Consider the following 25690-nt stretch of genomic DNA (forward strand, 5'->3'; position numbering starts at 1 on the left):
CGCCGCCGGATCACTATCCCTATGTCGAGCTTTCTGCAACAAAAGTTGCAGGCTCGACAAAAACCAGGATAGGTTCAAACGATAACAGTTTGAATGCAGAGAAAGCTGTGAACCTCATCAGCATTACATTTATCAGACGACAATACAAATACTAAAAATCCAGGCTAAAATTGATCTTGTGAGTTCATCAAGAGCAAAACATTTAATTTCATCAACAAAATTATAAACCCTGATGTTTTTTAGTACTTTTGGTCCTAGACATTTAAACAAGTTTGCACATACTGAAATGATTTATAACATCTATAAAATAAATAGATGAGGTATGATTGCCAATCAGACAACTATTAGTCAAAGTTCCCTGTTTGTTCTTAAATTATCCATGGTTCTTTAACCATGAAAATGAGGTCAAGGTCATATGAACCCTGCCAAACAGACATATACACCTTACAATTCTTGAAAACACAAGATATGGTCGACTTACTGCTTATAATATTTGATTAACACTCAAAGCTATGAAAACTGAAAATTGACCAATGATGCATGAAAATGAGGTCAAGGTCAGATAAACCCTGCCTGATAGACAAGTAGAACTTATAATAATTACATACACCAAATAAAGATGAGCAATTTCTTAATGTACCTGATAAACTGGGATAACATGGAAAAAGTAACATTAACCACTGAACCATACAAAATGAGGTCAAGGTCATGAAAACCTGCCAAACATGTACACCTTACAATCATTTGATTGCTTATAGTACACCAGAAAAAGACCAAACCACAAAAACTAAATTTGTTCAATGAACCATAAAATAAAGGTTAAGGTAAGATGAAACATGCATGTCTGACATTTTACATATTACAATCCTTCGTTATGCAAAATGTATCTAACCTATTGCTCATAGTTTCTGGGATACAGACTTGACCACCAAACTTTAACCTTCATCACTTATCTATGAATTGAGGTCAAGGTAAGGTCAGGTGAACCATGTCTGATAGATATATAGAAGTTGCAAGGAAACCATACCAAATATATTACTCATAATAAGTTAGAAATTCACATATAAACAAGAATGTGTCCAAAGTACACGGATGCCCCACTCGCACTATCATTTTCCATGTTCAATGGACCATGAAATTGGATAAAAATATAATTAGGCATTAAAATTAGAAAGATAATATCATAGGGAACATGGGTACTAAGTTTCAAGTTGATTGGACTTCAACTTCATCAAAAAATACCTTGACCAAAAACTTTAACCTGAAGCGGGACAGACGGACAAACGGACAGACAGACGAACGAACAGACAAATGGACGAACGGATGCACAGACCAGAAAACATAATGCCCCTCTACTATCATAGGTGGGGCATAAAAATATCTGAACTATGAAAAAGATGTCAAGGGCAATGGAAGCATGACAGACATGAACTTTGTAACATAAGGTATCTGCATATGAGATATGAAGCATCTATGTCTTCTACCATCTGAAATATAAAGCTTTATACAAAAAGTTGATGATGTTACTGCTGACCCTGGATTTTTATCTCTTTGTCTAACAGTAGCAGTCGAGACCAAAATGGCTACCAATCAGTAGCTTTTATATAGACGTTAGTGCACTTTAAATTCAGAAATTATTGCAAGGTTTTTATACTGCGAAAAATGAGACAGAGTTGTAAACGCAATAAACTTACATTTTGAAATATTTCATATGAATTAAACAGGATTTTTCTCAAAATCCTAAAATTTAAAATTGCAGGTAAGTCTAAAATGACAAAATTGCACTAATAAATACATGCAATAATTTCTGAATTTACAGTTACTGACTTTTAACTTACCAAAGCTGGTGATTCCACATAGTTCTCTAACTTGGTGTGACTAAATTCTAAACTGATGACATTCAGTAACCTTGACCTTTCCGTATTCTCATAATACTGGACCCAGTCTCTCATGGACATCTCAATCCCTTTCTGTGTATTGACATCCATAACATCAAGCATCCGACGACTCCCTGCAAATAAATAATTATCAGTAGTGTTCAAAATGTGTCAATTTACAAATACCTGTATTTTTTTTGGCAGGTAGATAGAAACTGTTCATTTTTGTGCTCTAAAATTGATCATTAAGGAGGTACCCAACACTTTCACTAAAATTAATTTGGCTCGTTTAATTTTCATAAAATTTTGACAATGTATGTACTTTCAGCCTGTAACAAAATTATAAAAATTTAATATTTTTTTAAACAATCATTTTGTTAGAAAAATTACACAGGTTATATAGCAGTTTGACAAACACAAATTTTGATCATTGGGAAGCTTAATATTTCCTTTACAACACAACGTAATTAATTCATTTAGCTGACTTTACAGAGTTATCTCCCTGTAGTGTTAGGTACCACCTTAAACAGATATTTTGAAAAAATCTCTGACTGATGAAAGCCAATATTAAAATTCTTTATTGCTACTCCTGTTAAACGCAATGGCTCTATTTTTCTTGTAATTTCTTTTTAAGTTAACCATGATAATTGTGCATTGAATTGGCCTCTTTAACAATTGTTTTAACTTTAAGTTATACAGGTGAAACATATCTCAGTTTTTTTTACTTTTTCAAAGGAAGACTCTGGAATCGGTTTAAAAGTACAGTTTTCTCTATCAGCAGTATATAATTTTTTTTTCTTTAATTTACACAAAATATTAGTTGCACATGAAAATAAATGTTTAGCTGGTCAGTAATGTTTTCAACTTCAGGCCCAAATGTTTTGTTTCAGTCATAAGGTAGATAACTCTGATAAATTTTTCAAGGAAAAGATAGTTTTAAAGACTTTGTGACCTTTTACTCAACATCGTAAAAATATTACAATATTTTAAGGAGTTTCGTAAGAACAAAAAATCATAATTTTTGTTTCATGAAGGAATACATACCCACACACTGCTTGACATCACTGACTTTAAAGTTCTCACTGGGTACCCTGGAAAATACAATATATACAATGACAAATGTGTGATCAGATGTCAGATTTTTATGTCATATAAAAAAAAATGGAGAATGTGTCCCCATGGAGACAGTTGATGCCCCCTCTTGCATACAACATTATAAAGGGACATAACTTAAGACAATAAAAGTGACGCTACTTAAATTTGTACTTGATCTGAGTTTTGTGGTAATAAGTATTGGTTTAGGTTTCATAATGTTTGTTTGGGGCAAACTTAAGTTACAGTACGGAAACTAAACATTTTGCAACTTTTTGATTTATAAAGGGGCACATCTCTATAATGGTCAAAGTGACGCCACCAAAACTCAGCTTGATCTGTGTTTTGAGGTAATAAGCATTGTGTATAAGTTTCATATCATTTGGTTGAGGCAAACCTAAGTTAGAGAATGGAAACTAAAAATTTTGTAATTTTTCCCAATATGAAGGGCCATAACTCTAGAACTGTTAAAGTGATGCTACCAAAATTCAAACTTTCATTACATTCGGTTGACACAAACTCAAGTTAGAGAACGGAAACCAATTTTGGGACGTAAGGACGTACCACCGTATGTACAACAAACGGACAAGAGTAAAACTTAATGCCCTCTCTGCTAAAGCGGGGGCATAAAAAAGATGTATATGTCAATGTCTTATTTTGGTCAAGTTGGGTTGTTGGCTTGCCAACTAATTGGTTAACAAGAAAATATACATTAACAGTTAGACATTGTTTTTTTCTTATGAATTATTTCACTTAGTCATACTATTGCTTTTTATAGCTTTATCTTTATCCTATAATCTTGCATATATCTGGTGGATAAATGACTAAATTGCATATACACACAAATTTGATGATAGGTTTTTAAAGACCTTGACTACAAAGGTCAGCTAATACATCTAGATATAATTATATATTAAACACATTTATTTATATGTTTGTATTTATACCTACCGTAAACCTAAACCACTCTTTTCATGGAAAACAATTGGTGTCTCTAACCCATGTTCTTGTAAATACTTTACAGTAAAATCTGAAAAATAAAAGATAGATTGCCATCACTGACCACTCATTAATATTTATCTGTTCACTGTATCCTCATTATTTTTAAACATTCTGCTTTTCAATACAACAAGACTTTCTTTTATTTTTATGAATATTTTTTTTCATTTATCCCTACTGTTCCTCATTTCACGATTTGAACATTTTTCATATGTTTCACGAATTTAATTTGATATCAAAAGTATCTGAATTGTGTAATGGCAAACAAATGTTTTATGTCAGTGTAGGGCTCGTCACAACCAGACTTTTGTGGACTGTCTCATTGGCAATCATACCACAATTTCTTTTTTATTAAAGGAATAACAGTTATATTCTTTATGTCTATGAAGAAATAACATAAAAAAAATGGTGTACACTAAATAACCCGCTTATTTCATAGTGTGCACTACATTTTTTATGTTATTTCAAAAACAGAAGAAAAAAATATTTCAGTCATTTCTTATAATATAATTCTAAATTCCATTTTAAACTGGAATAAACCATAAAAAAACGTTGATGACATCAAGGTCACATGACAAAATTATGTCTATGAGCTGATAAACAAAATAATGTCAGTTAATCAGAAGCGTGTTACATCCAAAATTAAATTATATTGAAATATTATTTGTTGGACTTGTTAATGCATGTGCAAGTATGTGAATTAAATTTGTAATCCACACTGATAACTAAACTTTGATTGTCTAAATTTTAACATAATTTTTGTTTCATATTGTGGATTTAATTTCTAATTGTCGCTGTTTACGACCCCCTAATTCAATTGTTGTGGTTGTTAATGTGGTTCAACAGTGTTTCTTGTTTTTTGTTTTTTTTTAAGGATTAAACTGTTAGTTTTCACGTTTGAATTGTTTTACACTAGTTATTTTTGGGGCCCTTTCTAGCCTGCTGTTTTCAGTGTGAGCCAAGGTTCCATGTTGAAACCGTACTTTAACCTATAATGATTTACTTATTAATTGTCAATTTTGATGAAGAGTTGTCTCATTGGCACTTATACCACATCTCCTTATATCTATCATGTCTATAGCATCTCCTGCACATACAAAATCTAGAATGAAACCCAACAAGAATGAAACAAGGAGATACAACTCAAGACCAAGTCATGACTACTTAGTTGCCATGAGAGTTACCTCCCCTTGTACATACTTTGTTCTCCATACAGTATACTAACCTTCTCCTTTCAATATTTTAACAAATTCTTTGTTGTATTTTGTGGATTTAAGTTTTTCCTCCACACTGTACGTTCTTTTCCCTTCAATCTCATCGTCATCAATACCTTCCTCTGAATAAATCTTCTTTTCTTTCACTCTCTGAAAAAAAGAGAAAAATATCTTTAAATATTACAGTTGACAATCTCCTAGACCTTCAGAATTCTTATTTTCAACTCTGTCGAAGGGAGATAAATTAGATAAAAGACAATTCGATAAAAGACAATTCTGAAAAACTTTCTTCGACTCTCTATAAAACAAAAGCTGAATGCTGAGCTCATGTGTAGAGTCAATGTAATGCTTTCAAAATCAATTTTCTTTTCTTTTTCTGTCATGATGGTTTAAAAAAAACTAAAATGTAACAGTAACTTACTTGTATCACCTATGACGTAGAGCTTTTTTGTCCAGAACATGAATGAGATATTTGCCACTGGACATACTTAAAGCAACAAAAAATCCAACAATAAATCAGAATTTTTTTAATGAAAGTCCACAGCATTGAAATTTAACCGTTATTAATGTATTCATTGTTGCTTATTCTAAAGAATTGAATTTTGACTGCTTTGCCCAACTATTATTGTCAGAGTGAAAGTACAGGACAATTTACAGAGTCATGGAGGTAGGAATTATAAAGAAGATCTAATAAAAGAAAAATACTGGGGTTAAATAAAGAAATGTACAATTAAACTTATAAATAAAAGGTAATATAAAGTAATATACAGTATAATTTATGATGACTTGGTAATTTGTTGGTAAACAGGTAATCATTCCATTTCCTTTCTTATCTTATGAAATTCATATTCTTCTTCAATGTCCATCACTTAAAACTGAAAGGTCCAGTTTTATTTCAGATTTATCCTCTAAATTTACTAATTTTAAAACTTTAAATGACCAATCTAAATTTGTATGGTTGATGTCAAATGAAGATCCATTTGTTAATAACATAATGATTAAATTAATAGATAGTTTAATAAAATCTAGAAGAGTTAAATTAAGCATAAACACATGAGTAGTCCAGCTCTTCTTCTAATTATAAAACGGTACTGATTGTGTTCACTCACTCATTATCTTTGAGAATATATACTGTATTTGTTGTCTCCCTTCTCTTATATAATATTGTTTTAATTTTATTGTCATGTATTGTAATTTCAATGAAAAAAATCAACACAATTATTTGTACACTTTAATTTAAACTGTAATTGTACTGCTCCTCGGGGCGTCTTGATTGACAAATAAAAATTGTTGTTGTTGTTGTTGTTGTTGTATCTACCTTATATTACATGTATTATTTAGATATATGTGTACCATATATCTCTGGTTATATACCAGGTACTTATGATATACCTTAAAAGAGGGGCAGTGTACTTTGCAAGTGTCAAAGAAAATCATCTTTGAAGCAAATGTTATTAAAGTCCATCTCTAGCGATTTGTTATGGTTTTAACTAGAGGCTCTAAAGAGCCTGTGTCGCTCACCTTGGTCTATGTGAATATTAAACAAAGGAAGCAGATTGAAAATTGACTACAAAGGTCAATAACTCCTACAGGGGTCAATTGACCATTTCGTTCATGTTGACTTATTTGTAGATCTTACTTTGCTGAACATTATTGCTGTTTACAGTTTACCTATATCTATAATAATATTCAATATAAAACAGCAAAATTTCCTTAAAATTACCAATTCAGGGGCCGCAACCCAAAAACAGGTTGTCCAATTCATCTGAAAATTTCAGGGCAGATAGATCTTGACCTGATTAACAATTTTACTTCATGTCAGATTTTCTCTAAATTATTTGGTTTTTGAGTTATAAGCCAAAAACTGCATTTTACCCCTATGTTCTATTTTTAGCCGTGGCGGTCATCTTGGTTTGATGGCCAGGTCACCGGACACATTTTTTAAACAAGAAACCCCAAAGATGATTGTGGCCAAGTTTGGATCAATTTGGCACAGCAGTTTCAGAGAAGAAGATTTTAGTAAAAGATATATAAAATTTACGAAAAATGGTTAAAAATTGACTTTAAAGGGCAATAACTCCTAAAGGGGTCAACTGACCACTTTGGTCATGTTAACTTATTTGTAAATCTGACCTTGCTGAACATTATTGCTGTTTACAGTTTACCTATATCTATAATAATATTCAATATAATAACCAAAAACAGCAAAATTTCCTTAAAATTACCAATTCAGGGGCTGCAACCCAAAAACAGGTCCAATTCATCTGAAAATTTCAGGGCAGATAGATCTTCACCTGATTAACAATTTTACCCAATGTCAGATTTGCTCTAAATGCTTTGGTTTTTGAGTTATAAGCCAAAAACTGCATTTTACCCCTATGTTCTATTTATAGCCATGGCGGTCATCTTGGTTAGTTGGCGGGGTCACCGGACACAATTTTTAAACTAGATACCCCAATGATGATTGTAGCCAAGTTTCAAATAATTTGGCCCAGCAGTTTCAGAGGAGAAGATTTTTCTAAAAGATTACTAAGATTTACGAAAAATGGTTAAAAAATGACTATAAAGGGCAATAACTCTTAAAGTGGTCAACTGATCATTTTGGTCATGTTGACCTATTTGTAGATCTTACTTTGCTGAACATTATTGCTTTTTACAGTTTATCTCTATCTGAAATAATATTCAAGATAATAACCAAAAACAACAAAATTTCCTTAAAATTACCAATTCAGGGGCAGCAACCTAACAACGGAATGTCAGATTCATCTGAAAATTTCAGGGAAGATAGATCTTAACCTGATTAACAATATTACCCCATGTCAGATTTGCCCTAAATGCTTTGGTTTTTGAGTTATAAGCCAAAAACTGCATTTTACCCCTATGTTCTATTTATAGCCATGGCGGCCATCTTGGTTAGTTGGCGGGGTCACCGGACACAATTTTTAAACTAGATACCCCAATGATGATTGTGGCCAAGTTTGGTTAAATTTGGCCCAGTAGTTTCAGAGGAGAAGATTTTTGTAAAAGTTAACGCCGGACGCAGGACGACGACGGACGACGACGACGACGACGGACGACGACGGACGCCGGACGCCAAGTGATGAGAAAAGCTCACTTGGCCCTTCGGGCCAGGTGAGCTAAAAATTATCTTGTCATTTCATAATTGATTCTTTGAGTTTCATATCATTCATATTCCCGAGGCTGCATAAAACATGGTAACACGTTTTGTTCACAATTTATGTTAATACATTATGTTACATTGTACCAAGGATGTGTATGCTAGTTATAAATCCTTGATTGTACATACACGTTGAAATTTCACCAAGAAAGCTCAGTTATGTAAATTTCTATCTATATTGAAAACATGTTTTGATGAAATTTAAATGTTAACATGTTTATCTTTAAAATGTAGGTCAAATATTCAGAGTCAAAATCACGATCCACAAAAGGGTCAATTCAATATTCAAATCAACAACAATATGATTTTAAAATCAAACCTTTGAGCCCTCTGTGACTGTAGTTTCATTTAACATCTTTTTACACCCTCAAAAAATCCAATATCGCTTATTCAATATTTAGTCTTTGTACCATATTTATACGAAAATATGTACGATTATATGGGAATGTGTAAATAGCAAAACCAGAAACTAAGAAACCAGAAATCAGAAACAAGAAACAAGAAACAAGAAATTAAAAATTATCTAATATTGAATATGTTTCTAATAACTAATTATAATTGACCTGATATAAATACACATGTATAACTGATAAGGACTCTGATCTTTATGCACCTGCTGTAGCTGAAAACCTTATCAATTGTAATAAAACTTAATTATATACAAACAAGTGTCAGTTCAGTGTTGGATTTTTAATTGTGTTGAAAGGTTGACATTTTTTATAGATCTTTTAAAAGTGTGTTTACTATAGTAAAGGGTTGCTGATGTAAAACAATTATAAAGTTTAAGAAATATCACCTCTGAATTTGATTTATGATTTCCTTTCTTTCCTTTTTTCATTGTTTTAATAAGTAAATCTCATAATCATCTGTTCAACCAGTCGAACCAAACTTAAAATTTAGGAACTATGTCTTAAAAAGTTTTCTTACAGGACGTATAATGGTATACCGTTGTCCGTCTGTCCTTCTGTCCGTCCATCTGTCCGTCTGTCTGTCGTCAACTTGTCGGACATTAACTCAAAAATGCTTTTACCAATTTGCAAGAAACTTTGGTGAATTGTTTATATCTATTGACGTGAGCTTCCTTTCGATTTTAATAAATTTCAGATTTATGTTTCCGAGTTATGGGGTTTTATTCATTAAAAAAGGGGGATTTTCCAGTTTTCGGACAATAACTCAAAAATGCTATCAGCAGTTCTCATGAAACTTTGGTGAATTGTTTATATCTATTGACGTAAGCTCCCTTTCGATTTTTATAGATTTTAAATTTTATATTTCCTAGTTATGGGATTTTATTCATAAAAAGGGGTGATTTTCTAGTTTTCAGACAATACCTTTATTGCTTTGAGCAGTTTTCATTAAACTTTGGTGCCTGGTTAATATCTATTCAACATTACATATTTTTTATATTTTTTGTTTCTTTTTTCTTTTTTCTGGTTTCTGATTTCTGGTTTCTTGGTTTCTGGTTTTGCTATTTACACATTCCCCGATTATATGCCCTGTTTTATACACAAGATATTGGTAGATGGTTTGCATGAATTTGAATTATCGAATTATCTGTGCACACCATGTGCAGCAATGCACATTCAGCATGTACTGTGCAATTTGTTTACGTCTGATGTGTATTAACTGGTGACCTAAATTAATGTACACAGGTAGTACACAATAAATCAATAAGTTATGTGTATTCAAGCATACTCTTTCGTGTTTGTGTATTCGAAACTACACATTAATTTCACAAATCACCTATCAGATCTCAAGTATATAATAGAAATCCAATAGTTTGTTATTAAGTAGATTCCTAATTCGACAACAGACTCAATCTAATCACAAAAATATATGAATTAAAAATATACCACTTATATATTTAAAAATATGCCTTAAAATAGAGCAGATATATTACATTTTTAAATAAATATTTACCAAATATATTCACAATAAATGAGAGCAGAAAAGAGAAGTTATATTCACTCCATCTTGGGCATGTGTTGGGAGAGCAAAAGCTTTTATAGATTTAGAAAAAAAGGCATTGTTTTAAAATGAAAACGATTAAATGTAAGTAAACATTTTATATATAAAACAGAAAGATGTGGTATGATTGTCAATGAGACCAAAATGACAAAGAAATAATTATTAACTTTAAGTCACCGTACGGCCTTCAACAATGACAATTGCATTATAGGGTAAGCAAGTTCATAGACTTTTAAGTTGACACCACTCATATTCAAACATATATATATGACTCATATATCATTTTTTATCATACAAATTATTCAGAATAACAATAACAATTTAATACGGTTTACAGACTACACATTTCGAGCCCCCAAAAAGTCTACATTTTTCAAGCAGTTGTGAAATGTAAAATATATTTATGGTAAATGTTCAATCAATATGTAACTCTCTGCAAATATGTAAACAAAAGCCCAAACGAAATGTATGTATAGCAAAAAAATGGTTCAAGCGATCAATCAATGGCTTAAAAAACCTAAAAAATATTTTAGATATTGAAAATTAGATGACAATAAAAAAAAATATTATTTCGATTTTTCTGCTTTATATATATAAACTATGTTCATGCAATTTATGTATTTTTATTTTATTTTGTGTGTAGTTTTTTCAGTCTGTTTTCCTTTTCCTTATCAACAATACAGAAATTTAATGTTTTCCGTATGTTCCTTCAATACCAAGACATGGTGTATCGTAATGTAAAAAATTCACAGAGAATTTCAAAACGACCATTGGTAAATTTATGCCAATAAATATTATATATTTTCTCTCACACAGCTGAAATTGGTGAATATCATACATATATAATGTACTTTTTAATGTAATGATATCAATTTCCAAAAGAAAGTATCAAACACCAAACAGTTTTGCAATTGCAAGAGGATTTTATGGATTATTACAAGTTGAAAACCGTTTTCCTTGATATATTTTTTCTTACTCGGGTCATTGCTAAAGTCTATCTTTCACAGTATTAAAGATTCTCGTTCACGTGTGCTGCTTATAACTGCTTATAAATGTTCTGTCTGAAGATAAAACATTCTTCCGTGATTGAAAGACCAGTGACTGTGTGTACTTTAAAAGAGTATATATCGGCTTATAATCGTTCTAGACAGGTTATTAAATCATTGGCGAATTAATTTTCCAATTTGTTTTTTTATGTGAACACTTCATGGTGTTTCGGGGGTTGAAACCCTTTTTCAAAATGGCTGGATCCGCGCCTGCAAATTATAAACGCATGAAACATACCAAAGACTATATTTTAAGAAATTTTGGAAAAAAATAATGTTGAATTCTAATAATATGTTTCCAAAAATTTGTACCTAAACTATAAAAATGTTGGACATGTTGGAGGAAAAGCTTTTGTCGTTCGGATTCCAAACCATTCATTCTTGTTGGTGATGTCCGCCGATGCAAATTTGACAAAAAAATGTAACGTTTGCAACGCATTCAAATTTTGAAATAGCAATGTATGCATTCTGCCGAATTAAATTAATTATTGATTTTATAAATATAGAAAAGATATGAAAAATAGTGAAAAAGTATTCCAACTACGATATTATAGACAGTTTAACATTCAATTTTCAATAGGATCTGACGACTTTTCAGCGATAGCAACACAACAGAAACAACACAACAGAAAAGCGTAATGTCAAAATATCGTTTTAAGATTTATAAAACTGAAGATATCCTACTATAGAACACCATATATTTAGAAAGGATCTATCAATCGAGACATAGATAATAACGAAGCAATGACCTTGCCCGAGAGAAATGACTTTTTGAGGGTTACCACATCTTAATTTCATATCTCCCTCACTGAGGTCCGGGAAATAAATGTATATATTGTTTTCGTTTTCTGAAGCTTTGTCCTGTTCATCATTTTTATTTAAACATGGATACCAGTGTGACGTTCAACAGGGATCATGGCTGAATGACTCGATGAGGTTGGGCCAGGATACCAGTATTCGGTGGTTTGGTGTGTGTTTTTGTTTTTGTTTTTTTTTTTTGGGGGGGGGGGGAGTCTGATCTTGACTAATTGTATCGATGTGAAGTAATCAAGTTGCTGTACATGTTTATTTCAGTAAAACTTAAAGTGTGGTTTATTTTACTGGTCTATATATATCATGTCTAAATATTTAATTTTAAAGTTCACTAAAGGATGCATAAACAATGGAAACTGTCTTCGAAAGTTCACAACATTAAAGAAAAAGCTCCGAGACAAACTTGTTGGTATTTAAAACAAAACTCCCTCCAAAATATTCAACCCTGCATTTTGAAAAAAGGCGAGACAACACTTCAAGGGTACTAAAAAGGAATGGTCAAAGAAAATAGAACTGATTGCAAAATTTTTATAGATACATGTACTTAGAAAAATCGTGACTGAGAAATTTACCCAGATCTCAAATAATTGTTTTTTTGTCTGAAAGAAATTTTTATTCTTACTTTTGATAGAATTTAGTTCCTAATTATTTCTATAATGTGATGCGTATGATGTTGACATTTATATATATCTATCAAATAGTGTGTATATGTACCATTTTTATTATAAGAATTTACAATCCAATCAAATTTCATAAATTCATATTGTACGTCAAATATTCACACATTAAGTCGTGATGCATTCGATTTTCATTAAAAAATGTTTATTAATACTACATTCAGTGAACTGCTTGGCCGACCTTAGGCAGTAGGTTTTACCCGTATACAAATATTTATGTGGTAATGGTATTCAGTATAAAATCTCGTACATATTTTGATGTATGATACGAGGTTGTAATTTTAAGTCGATAGCTTATCGGTTTATTTTTTTAATCTAGAAAAAAAGTGCAGAGACTATATTCAATTCATGCACGTACGAGCCATAAAATATGTATTGTATACCCTATAAGATGGAAGCTGCATCACGGATAAGTGCGCTCTTGTAACCTATGTGTATGCCTGGCAATCGTTTTTGACAATTTAGAGATTTCTCAATTTAACTAAACTAGGTCCCCTGAACTCGGTTTATTCACGGGGTTAAAATTAAAAAGCTGATTATTAGAGTTTAAATAATTAAATGCAATATACTTTAAAAAAAAAAGAAGTCTCAATTCTTTTCTTATATTTATATATAGCTTCAGGAACAGGAACATACATGTATATTGACGGGTCCCAGACACAGGCGCTTGGCGGGTATATGATACAGATATATTTTTTTATTTTTTTGTTGTTGATTAAACTGAATATTTAATTTTCTATATATGTATAATACATATCTATCACTTCTGTGCACGTCTCACCTAGTTTCAGGTGATTTTAACGACTCAGAGAAAATACCATTTTTTTTCTATCCATACTAGGAAAGTAAAACTTGGTACTTTCTCTGAGTCGTTGCAATCACTTGAACTTAGGTGAGACATGCAGAAGTGATAGATATGTACTATAAATATAGAAAATGGAATATTTTAATCAACAATTTTTTTTTTTTTATTTTTTATCTATATCATATACCTAAGTGCCAGTGGTCCCAGATTCCCATAAAATAAAATAAAATTTGTTGTGGTCTTTATGATAAAGATTCCGATTGAAGACAATTTTGATACGAAAAAATTGGCATGTTATTTAAGAACAATCATAAACGAACTAAACTTATTTTGCATCTGAAACACAAATCAGTGGAGGATCCATAGGAAAAAAAGGGGTGTCCGGGTGTTGGAAACCCCTCTTTTTCTTGATAATCAATGCATTTGAATAGGGAGATATGGTTGGAAACCCCCTCCCTTTTTCCAGGGTTGGGACCCCTTTTTAAAAATGGCTAGATCCGCCCCTGCATTTATCCTTACTTCGGACAATGGTTGGTGAAAATAGTTTCCATATTCCGTTTTGCATAAACGATAAAAATTTGTCCGAATCTTTCAAAATTATATGTATATAAATAAATATATGTTTGGAAAACATATCTTGATCAAGGAATTCTACGGTTATGATTTTTTTTTTTAGAGAAATCAATATGGATTTCCGATATGAAGATGCTTTCAAGACGGCTCTTTCCAAAACCAAATAAACGATACCATCAATTCATACGAGTGTGGAGGCACATAAATGCCATGCATACATCGGATTTAAAAATGAAATATTCTTTATAAATTCAGACTTTCGACGTGTATTACTGTTGCTGTCCTATATTTCTGAAAAACCTAACTGAAGGAATCTAAGGACAGTTTTAATAAAAGAGGGACGAAAGATACCAAAGGAACAGTCAAACTCATAAATCTAAAACAAAATGGTTTCTCATTCATAGACAACGTTACTTACCTTTAATTTTATTATGGTGTCCATCCTGATTTCTTAGCATGAAGACATCTCTGTGCGAACTTTATATACGGCGATGAAAGTTTGTCTCACTTTGAGCGACATTTATTTCCATGGCTGACAAAGGTTCCATCAAATCTGTATCTCACCTGACCCCGTCGGTAAATCATTTTCTAATGATGAGCCATATACGCAGAACTATATGTTTCAACAAGAATGTGTCCACATAGATGCCCCACTCGCACTATCATTTTCTATGTTAACTGGACGGCGGAATTGGGGATCAAAATTATAATTTGCCATTAAAATTTGAAAGATCATAGCATAAGGAACACTTGTACTAAGTTTCAAGTTGATTGGAAATCAACTTCAACCAAAACAACCTTCAAACTAGATTGAATGTTGGTTTCCCCTATACACAGAACAATTTTAAAGGGTTTGCAGGCGGGGAAAACTGTTTTGCGAAAAATCAGGCACATCAAGTTTTGTTCTACAGAGAATTTGCACATACAGTTTCGGTCTACTGAGAATGTGCGCATAGAGGCTTGGCTCTACAGATAATTTGCACATACAGCCTGGCTCCACATGTACAGAGAACTATAATTCTTAAACCATTGAGAAGAAACTCTTGAGCAAAAGAAACGTTGTACATTCTTATCGGACTCATATAAAAACTAAAACCAAATTTCAGAAATCCTTGTAATGTTGTTCCTGAGAAAGCTGCGTCGAAACACATTCATTGGACGGATGGACAGACTGGCGGATGACTGGATAGGGTAATGATCTATCCAAATCGAGCTTCTAACTTAAAGTTTCCTTGATAAATAATCACTAACCTTCGACGAGTATGAGAAAAATAAAACAATGGCAATTTTTTTCTTCAAATTTGTTGGGAATTTTGACAAGAAATCATATCGAAACCGATTTCTAATACTGTGAGAATGTAGAAAACAGTACAGCACACTAAGTCGGGTCCAGTAAGGTTAAACGATCTTACAATAGTATTGAAATTGTAATTCAATTTAATAATGTTCAAGTTACACAATTAGGTTACGTATACTTTGAGCTTGCTTTTCGAGTAATATCGAGTTATACGGAGTATTCTTGAACATGTATACAGTGAATATATTTTACTTTTTGCGGTTGTGATATAATTTTGTGTTTTTGTACTTTTAAAACATTTGATTGTGATGGCCGATCTTCGGTAATCTATGTTGATTTTTTCAAACTTTTCTATAGGTAAGGAGCAATTTGAGGTAATTGGAAAATTATATAGACATGAGTTCAATACCATTGTTGAAGATCGTATTGAAATCTTCATTGATATCATATGGTTGAAAGTCTTTTTTTTAATTTCTGATTCTTTGAATTGAAACCCACAGTTCATTCAATTCATTATTTTGACCTCGAAGTCATGCAAGGTCAATGTCATATACTAATATTGGGGTATATGTCATATATTAGTGGTCAATGTCATATATTGGTGGTCAATGTCATATATTGGTGGTCAATGTCATATATTGGTGGTCAATGTCATATATTGGTGGTCAATGTCATATATTGGTGGTCAATGTCATATATTGGTGGTCAATGTCATATATTGGTGGTCAATGTCATATATTGGTGGTCAATGTCATATATTGGTGGTCAATGTCATATATTGGTGGTCAATGTCATATATTGGTGGTCAATGTCATATATTGGTGGTCAATGTCATATATTAGTGGTCAATGTCATATATTGGTGGTCAATGTCATATATTGGTGGTCAATGTCATATATTGGTGGTCAATGTCATATATTAGTGGTCAATGTCATATATTGGTGGTCAATGTCATATATTAGTGGTCAATGTCATATATTGGGGTACATGTCACATATTAGTGGTCAATGTCATATATTGGTGCATATTCAATGCCATATATTGGGGGTCAATGTCATATATTGGGGTACATGTCACATATTAGTGGTCAATGTCATATATTGGTGCATATTCAATGCCATATATTGGGGGTCAATGTCATATATTGGGGTACATGTCACATATTAGTGGTCAATGTCATATATTGGTGGTCAATGTCATATATTAGTCCCGTGGTATGCGACATAAGTCTTATATATATGTTAGTCCCGTCACAAGTCGAATATCAGTATTCTACATTAAAAGATAGTAGAGTTATAACCCCTGCTAACCTGGCTGACATTTGACCCCAAAAAAGTTTATCAATCGATTAAGTCAGTGAGCTTATAATTTAACAATGAAGTCAAATTTTGGTGACATTATCTTGCATGATTGGTGGTAAAGTCAATGTAAAATATCAAATCTATGTAAAAAAAAAAGTTTTTGTCTGAACACAACTGAATTTAAATAAATGTGGAATGTGTCCACAATTGAACGCAGATGATGCCCCCGCGTCCAAATAAGGTTAAAACGGGACATATCTCAAGAATGGTAATGAGTGGCGCTACCCAAATTTTTACTTGATATTGATTTGTTTGTGTATAGGATTCGCTACATTTGGTTGAGGCGAACTTAGTTCGAGATGAAACGAAAAATTCAGCAATTTACCATTTGTAGATGGTCACTCTAGAACGGTTAAAGTGACACCACAAAAAAATAAATTTGATATGTGTTTTGTGGTCATAAGTATTGAGTACAAGATTGAAATTCATAACATTTAGTTATGGTAGCAATACACAAATAGTAGTTTAGTTTCTCATTATGGTCATGGTGAATTTTTTTAAATATGAAATTATTTTTTTTTTTACAATAAAATTGATTTTTAGATAGTTGAAGAATTATATAGCCTCCTGAGTGGGTTTATATGAACATTTAGATTGTTTTAGCATGTTTTAATTATAGTTATTTTTTCTATTTGACAGTCCGTATTTTCCTTTCTGTACCAACCATAGGATCAGAAATTATTGTAGTGTTTTTCAACCAAGATTTGACGCTCGATTTATTCAATTCAATTTTATGGAAAAACAAGCTAAAATGCATGTGATTTTTTTTACCCGATGATAGATGAATGTCTAAAGTTTCAGGAAAGGTATCACTCTAATTGATTGAGATTTTCCTTTGGACCAAATTTTGGAGACTTTTGTGACATGTTCAGGCCCCCTTTATTTTTGCAATATTTTGTATTTTTGTATCAAGTGAATGTAGATTGTTGCCATGGTTACACCAAAAAGAGATTATATTTCACTATTATTACCATTGGAAAACAAATCTATCGAAGATTTTCTTTCTATAAGTATACACATGCATAACACAAATATTTAGCCTTACTTGTTAGAAAGGAAGGAAAAGAGGGTGTTTAAAAATTATGAGTGTCAATTTTGCGTTTTTTTCCTAACTGTGTATTGCTACTTAAGGGCATACGATACAGTTTTGATCCTGTATTTACAAGTTCATGAAAATTTGCAAATAGGCTATTTTTTACCTGATTAAATCAAATATGTAATAAAAAATTTACCTTCATGTGCTACTTTTTGAGTAAAATGAGGTAGAAATTTTGTAAATTTGCTCAAAATTCAGATTTGTGGCCGTAATTTCTTTTTCGAAAGAAAGACATAACTTTTTTGTAATAAAAGATAAACACAAACTGCAAACGAACGAAACGAACGGAAACGAAAAATCAGCATTTTTTTGTTATGTAAAGGGGCATAACTCTAGAAAGGTAAAAGTAACGCTACTCAAATTCAATCTTAATTCATGTTTTGAGGTAATAAGCACTGTGTATAAGATTCATAAAATTTGTGTTGAAGCAAATTAAAGTTACACAACGGAAATCAATATCGGGACATACGGACAGAAGTGCAAACGAGGGTTTTACTTAATGACCCCCCCCCCCCCCCCCCACAAAATCATATTTGACCGTGCGGTCAAAGTATAATGATGGTATTGACAATTCTATATTGATATATATATATCCATCCTGAATATAAACGAGACTGCCAAGAGATAAAGAAGATATATTCCAGAAGGTATGAGAGGAAGAAGAAAACTGAAGTGTAAAACACTTTAAAACAGTATGTGTTAATAGTTAAGTCAGATGTTCATACAGTTAATATGTCAAGGTCCTTACGACTAGAGTTCTATTATTATAAAAAAAAATTGTTTATTATAGCCTATTTACGATTAATAAGTCGTTTTCTTTGAGTTCGTATTCATTTCACATTAGTCATCATACGGATGAAATCTATCTTTTTCATGATCCATGAACGTATAGCTATATATATATATATATATAGGCATGTACGATAAAAATCATTTATTTTTTCTCATTTTTACAAATGATTTCATAATGAACTTTACCTACTTTTCTTTTTTTTTGTGTGTTCTACGAAATAGCCTAAAAAAAAGGGGGGGAGTAAATGATAAAGTGATTGAATCATTTTATCAAATTGGGGGACACAATAGCCTTCGATTCCCTTTCATGCTGCCCTGACTTGCCACTTTCAAATGATTGCATTTAGCAAACTTTCATGAGTCTTTGGCATCAGTGAAAGATGAAGTCACAACATTTCCGTCAATCCCTTCCCGCACCAAAAAAAAATGCATTGTCAGAACACAATACAGTGTAAATTCAGAAATTATTGCGTGCATTTATTATTGCGATTTTGTCATTTAAGACTTAAATGCGATTTTAATTTTTACGATTTTTAGTAAAATTATGTTTAATTCAAATAAAATATTTCAAAATGAGAGTTTCAATTATTGCGTTTACAACTCTGTTGCATTTTTCGCAATAATAAAAACCTCGCAATAATTTCTGAATTTACAGAAGATTGATCTGCAAGGTTGAAATCGACTTGGAGATAAGGTGGGACATTCAGTCAGCCGCTTGAAAACGCAGGCATGTTGGAAGGCGATATTGACCGATGTTCTTGCAACAGGCAGCATGAAAAGCGTGGCCCGCTTACTACACGAAGCATCAGATGAACGTCCACATTCAAACTGTACATGAATGTTTATTTATACATCCCGCACAGCTAAACGGACGCCCCACTTCAGTAAGAATTAGAGGAACTAAAGAGATGATCAAAGGATGACCATATTGCTATTTCCTAGTCAATCCTTAGGTCAAAAATATGAAGTAGTTTTAACATCATAAACAAATAAAACGAGTTGGTGAAGATGCGCAAGTAGCTAATCATGACGCAAAAGGTTAACGCTGGCCTTAACCATGCATGACCATGCAGATGCGATAACAAGCATACAATGGACATGCATTGTTACCCCAAGCGTGAAGTCTGGCATAGTTCAAGTTATTGTTTAATCTACATGCATATTGTACAAATGCATTCACTATGTTTAAATAGTCCGACCTGAAATCCGGTGCCAGGACATTAAATTAATAAATTAGAAGCAGTTTAGAAACAGGTGATTGCATGGGCATGCCCCCTTCCTCCCCCATATTTGAAAAAAAATAATTAACGATTTTTTTCTTTATTTTCATAAACAAAAATTCAACCTAAATATATATTTAAAGATACAAAATGTGTTCTTGTTCTAATCCTTGCAATCTGAGTAATTAAGTTTATACGTGCTGTCCCCTGTTATATTTATAGGCAGCACACCAACATGCTTTAACTTTTACAGGACTTTTTGTGGAGTAAAATAGTACGACTGTAATGATTTCGTCTTATTTTTCAGTAACTTTTATAATATATTTCATTCATTTCATATATAATTTCAAATTAGAAAAATATATTTTAATTGCTTTTTACAGTATCGTATAGGTTCGGTGAATGTCCCCCCGAACCCTTTCGTGCAATTTCTATCTTAAAACGATTTTATGACTGGCAACGAGGAGTAAAATTATGAAAATGTTATAAGATTGAAAAACATTGGCATCGGCACTCGCATGCATTCATTTGTTACTCAAAGTATATTGTCTTTCATAGTCCGAGCTATTTTTGTTCTGAGGGAACGACAATTTAACTTCAAGGGGGTTATGATATTTTCCAAAAGAATATATTCTGATCCGTAATTTGAAAAAAAAAATATTTTGACATTGACATTCTTTGTAAGCGGGAAATGAAATCTAGCGGGACCCGGGAAATGACGAAAATTTGAGAACTACTTAGGTACATAGTGTAAGCGGAATACGGGAATCTGAAGAAAAAAAACATTAAGCGGGATCCGGGATCAGACCCCCCCCCCCCCGAAATGAGACCCCCGTCAATCTCACATTAAATCTATATTCATTGTAGGAGTAGAGCACAACAAAATACCATAGTATTTATAGGACCTCCGTGACATTATTCTAGTTTTTCAGTAAATTTTATATTTCATAAACAGGAGTAAAAATACCCGTGAATTCAATTAAAATTTCAAAATTTACATATATATACTTTCAGTAAATACTAGTAATTGTAACATGTTACACCTATACACATCGGACTGGAAACATAATGGAAGCAAATGATTGAAATATTTCATCGTATTGTAAAATCGAAGGGTGCAAATCCATAGAGTTTCTTTCATATCATACGGATTTACTGGTCTGCTATCAAATTATCATAGTCATACATTCACCAAAAATATATACATTGCAGTCTTCCCATACTGTTTTTTTACGGGGTTGTATGACCGAAAAAGAAATTTGACCTTTTGATTGTACTATTATCTATATTGTCTAAAAAATCTAAATATTTTTGTCTGACATTTTGTCGGTTAGACAGAGTTTGGGATACACTGCATTGACGTGTCGTACTTAAAATTTTACCAAGTAATTGCAAGTCAACAGTTCGGTCAATCCCTAACCGTAGCCCATCAAAAAAGGAAATTGTTTAATATTATAAATAAATAAAACGATTTTATAAAAGGCAACGAGGCGTAAGATATTTCCATTCAACTGTACATCATACAAAGTTTAAGCTACCAGGACAATGTAATAATATTGATATAAGCATGGGACGGCAGCATTGTTATAATCAGAGTACGTAGTCCGCCAAAGTCGGCCAATTTCAATCAACATTGGTACAAAATATATGTTGAATAAGTCTAAAACGAAGCCGGTTCGAATGCACAGTTATCTTATAATTAAAAGCAGTGTTTGACATGGGCATGGAACCCCTCCCTTATTTCATTGTTTACAGATTTTTAGTAATTTTACTTTAATATTTCAACTTATTTTCTCTTATTTTGTGTGTTCTCGCAACACGGGTATAAACCGGTTATTGCAAGATTGTAAGGATATTAAAGAACCAATTAGAGCCTGTTGTGACACAAAGGCAATATATCTTCGAAATAGGCTGGAGGCATGTACTTATTTCCCTACATGTATATAAAAATGTATTCCGTTGAAACGACTTTTGGAGGTAAAAACGTAATTATCATAAAAATTAAACTCCAGGTGAATTGGGGAAAAAAATATGAAATCTGGAAAGAATCATGTAATTTCGCAATAATCAAACTAGTTTTACATGTTGAAGTTAAAAACTTAAAAAAAAAGTAAGCAACACTCAAAATTCGAGTTTCTGAGACAAAAATAAAGACATATTTTCATTTTGGTCAGTACAAAATGATGCATCCTAGTCGGAAAGTTTTTACTATGCTCAAGTAAAAGAGATATCAACAAACACATGATAAAGAAATGATAATTTCCGATGAGACAAATATATCCATTCAAAACCAACGACCAAAGAAGATGACAATTCCAGGTTCTGTAAGGCCAACGACGATAAGCTTAGAACATCCTGTCGCAAAATTTTGCTACAAATATTTTCAATTAAGGCTTTTATTATAATTTCAGGTTATTTTGCTTTGTACAATATGTTCCTGCTCATAAACAACACAAGCATATATACACTTATAATGTGAACAGTTAACCGATACCACCCCTTTACTTTTCCAAAATATTTAAAATAAAAAAAAAATGTTTTGGTCTGACAAATGGTTAATACTGTGAACGAATACAATAACACATTTATCAATCCATGAACAATTACTTGCACTTAAAATGTACAAGAATACCTACCCCATCACACAAACTTTGTAAATATTTGTTAATCCAAACAAATACGACCTGTTCTCTGTTTCAAACAAATTTCAACGGTAAACTGCACGTTAGGCAAACATGGTAAATGTATTTCCTGCAACTGTGTTTACTGATATCGAAAGACCTCTTACCATGATTTCTGAGATTTACTCAATAATTCATCATCATTTATACTTACCAGCTACTTTCCCAACAAATTGAGTTTTTTGCTCAAATAAAATACAAAAAAAAATACATACACATCTTCACAACATGACCAAACAAACAGATTATATACATACAACTAATAAAATCGTGACATAAACTCTCTAAGTATTGTTACCATTCCCAAACGAATATTACTTCAATATTATGATTATTCTAGGGAAATTTGTTATATTTTTTGTAAACCCTCCCTCTAAAAATCTACGTTTTTTCGCCATCAATGAGTGAAAAATTGCACGTAGGCAGTCAAACTATAAGACAGCTCTTCAGAAATTGCTTCAATATCATTTTCGTTCACAATCAGGAGCCTGTATTTGAAAATGTAAAAGTTTTCTTACAGATTATTAGTTCAAATGGTTTTTACAAAACCGAAATACGCGCAAGATAATCCTCAAATATCTAGTTTTTTTTCATCACTTGAGTTGAGATCACTCTAAATCCTTTGTCTTGGCGACTGTATAAAAAATAACTTAATAACTGAAATTTGTATTAAATTCTCAGTAAAAACTGGTTGAAAACTTTGAAAATATACTGTTGTAAGTAACCGAAAAGATAAAAATACGAAGTTGCTTAGAAAAACTGATTTATTCATAGTTTTTCGGATTGAAATCGTGAATTTTTCCTTATGGTCAATATTTCCACGTGGGTATCGCAGGAAAAAGATGATTTTTTACCTTTTCATGCGAATAAAATTTCGTAAAAAGTATATAGAAAGTAAGACAATTTATTCATAGAACTTTTAAGAGTAAAATATAATGAAAATAGGACGTCTTTGAACATTTTATTCTTTTGTTCTTATGTCAAGTTTTCACCCGCTCTGTAGTAAAGAGCTCAAAATGGCTGCTCGTTGTCACATTTCAATAAGTCCTAAATTCATGAATAAAACTTCCAACCTACCAAAATACGGCATTCGTCACTTTGGTCATTCATCTTGCAAATTGCACATTTAGTTTTTTAGGGAAGTATATCCAGATACAGAGAAATGGGGGATTCCTTACACTAAGCGATAATGCCGGAGACAAAGTAGTGACGTCACGGCGAATTAAAAATAAAAACATTTATCACGTGACAGATGCCCTTGAGGTCATCCAATTATTGATCGACTTTGTCAGTTTGTTTATATTCTAAAAGATGTACTACGTTCCGTATCCGCTCCCCTTTATAAATAAACTGGTGAATTTTAAACACTTGATTTAGTAGTGTTATGAGGTCGGTTTTGTCAAAAAAAAGAAGAGAAAAAAATACGATAGAAAGAAAAATGATAAACTAGAAAGTTCAATTTTAAACTCTAACGACACAGTGTCACCGAAATAGAATTTCCTGCATAATATAAGGAAAAAATGCTCTGGAATATTATGTCCACAGGAATAAATATTACATTAGTTGTTCCTAACGGGAAAAAAAGTAAAGAATAGCTGTTCCAACAGAAATAGATATTATGACAATTTTATAACAAAGCTTCCTTTGGAACTTCTGTCAGTAGGCGGATCACATATACGTTGACAACAGGACAGCGTAGAAAACTGTCAAATAAACAATATTAATTTAAACAGGTCCTCTGCTAAAGATACCATTAGTCATTCTTTCAAACTTTCCAAACCAGCTGGTAATTTTTTTTTTCGTCAATGGATTATTAGAATCTGTCTTTATATATATAATATAATTTAGCTGATCTGTAACAATAACATCTTCATGCCTTATATATCATGTACTGTAGTACGCCGCTAGATTAAAACTGACGAGGAAAGGTAACACACGGCCAGTGAAAGCTCTATTATTGTAGAGCCCAGGTGGTCGTGTGGTCTAGCGGGATGGCTGCAGTGCAGGCGATTTGGTGTCACGATATCACAGTGGCATGGTTTCGAATCCCGGCGAGGGAAGAACCGAAAATTTGCGAAAGCAAATTTACAGATCTAAAATTGTTGGGTTGATGTTTAGACGAGTATAATATATATGTACCAACCCAAAGAGGGACAAGTAGTACCCAGTTTAGGCAGCCTGAGAGGTGGGCAACAGTAAGGTTTACAGTTAAATTAGACTTGAAACAGGTATTACTTTGTTACAATCATTATCTCGGACTTTTAAGTTTGTCATCCTTTTACTAGAAGTGTTTTTTTAAGGGATTTATACCCAAAGTCACTAATCTCTCAGTCTGACAAAATATATATAAACCTTTATATCATGACAGTGCTCCGGATGTCAGCCAATACTGACGATTAATTATTGTTTCCGTTCTGTTTCAAATGAAACTTCAAGAGACATTAACAATCTTTTTAGTCTTTTTATATGCGTAATTTTCAAATAATTTATCACAATTTTTGTTTTTGTTAGAAATGTAGAATTCAATAAAAAAAAAATTAAATACCCCCCTCCCTCAAAAAGACACATATTCACTGCCTACACGATAAAGAAACCTTATATGCTCAAAAGACACGGATAACGGGTAAATATATACTCAGTATGTCAAAACTTAAATCTGACTATTAGAATAATCAATTTTTGTAAATTTGATTATAATATTTTTACATTGTAAAATTCAAGAAATATTAGAGTTATCCCTCTTTAGATAGAATAGGGCCGTGTTCACACCAAACGCCGTGTACAATAAACATGTTTACAATTAGTTTAAAGTAAATTTTTTCACATCTATACTCCTTGTTTAATTACCTGTACATCAGACTTGTTCACACTTGTAAACTATATGTCATTTTAATGTTCATTACGTAGAACTGAACTCAAAGTTTTCGGACAATTTTTCTAGCAGTAATGGAACGACCATTTGACTTCAAAAGAGGGGATGGAAATATTCCTATCGCCAATT

At 32.0% G+C, this 25690-nt stretch overlaps 1 protein-coding gene across 3 annotated transcripts in view; it reads right to left on the reverse strand.

The window, feature by feature from the left end:
• Window positions 1–23947, reverse strand: part of LOC134681176 (lysine-specific demethylase 2A-like) — a 52455-nt gene extending 28508 nt beyond the window's left edge. Inside the window, exons 1-6 of one of the 3 annotated variants that reach the window (XM_063540663.1) lie at window positions 9845–10014; window positions 8680–8792; window positions 5194–5332; window positions 3921–3999; window positions 2922–2968; window positions 1839–2011 (exon numbers count right to left, since the gene is read on the reverse strand). In XM_063540663.1, coding sequence (XP_063396733.1) covers window positions 1839–2011; window positions 2922–2968; window positions 3921–3999; window positions 5194–5332; window positions 8680–8715 — 474 coding nt within the window. In that variant the 5' untranslated portion in view covers window positions 8716–8792; window positions 9845–10014. Of the gene's footprint in view, window positions 1–1838; window positions 2012–2921; window positions 2969–3920; window positions 4000–5193; window positions 5333–8679; window positions 8803–9844; window positions 10015–23766 lie in introns of those variants that run through there. The other 2 variants (XM_063540665.1, XM_063540664.1) reach the window with 2 other exon arrangements.
• Between the last annotated feature and the right edge of the window lie 1743 nt (window positions 23948–25690).

The sequence above is a fragment of the Mytilus trossulus genome, chromosome 8 (genome assembly GCF_036588685.1).
Source record: "Mytilus trossulus isolate FHL-02 chromosome 8, PNRI_Mtr1.1.1.hap1, whole genome shotgun sequence".
Taxonomy (NCBI): domain Eukaryota; kingdom Metazoa; phylum Mollusca; class Bivalvia; order Mytilida; family Mytilidae; genus Mytilus; species Mytilus trossulus.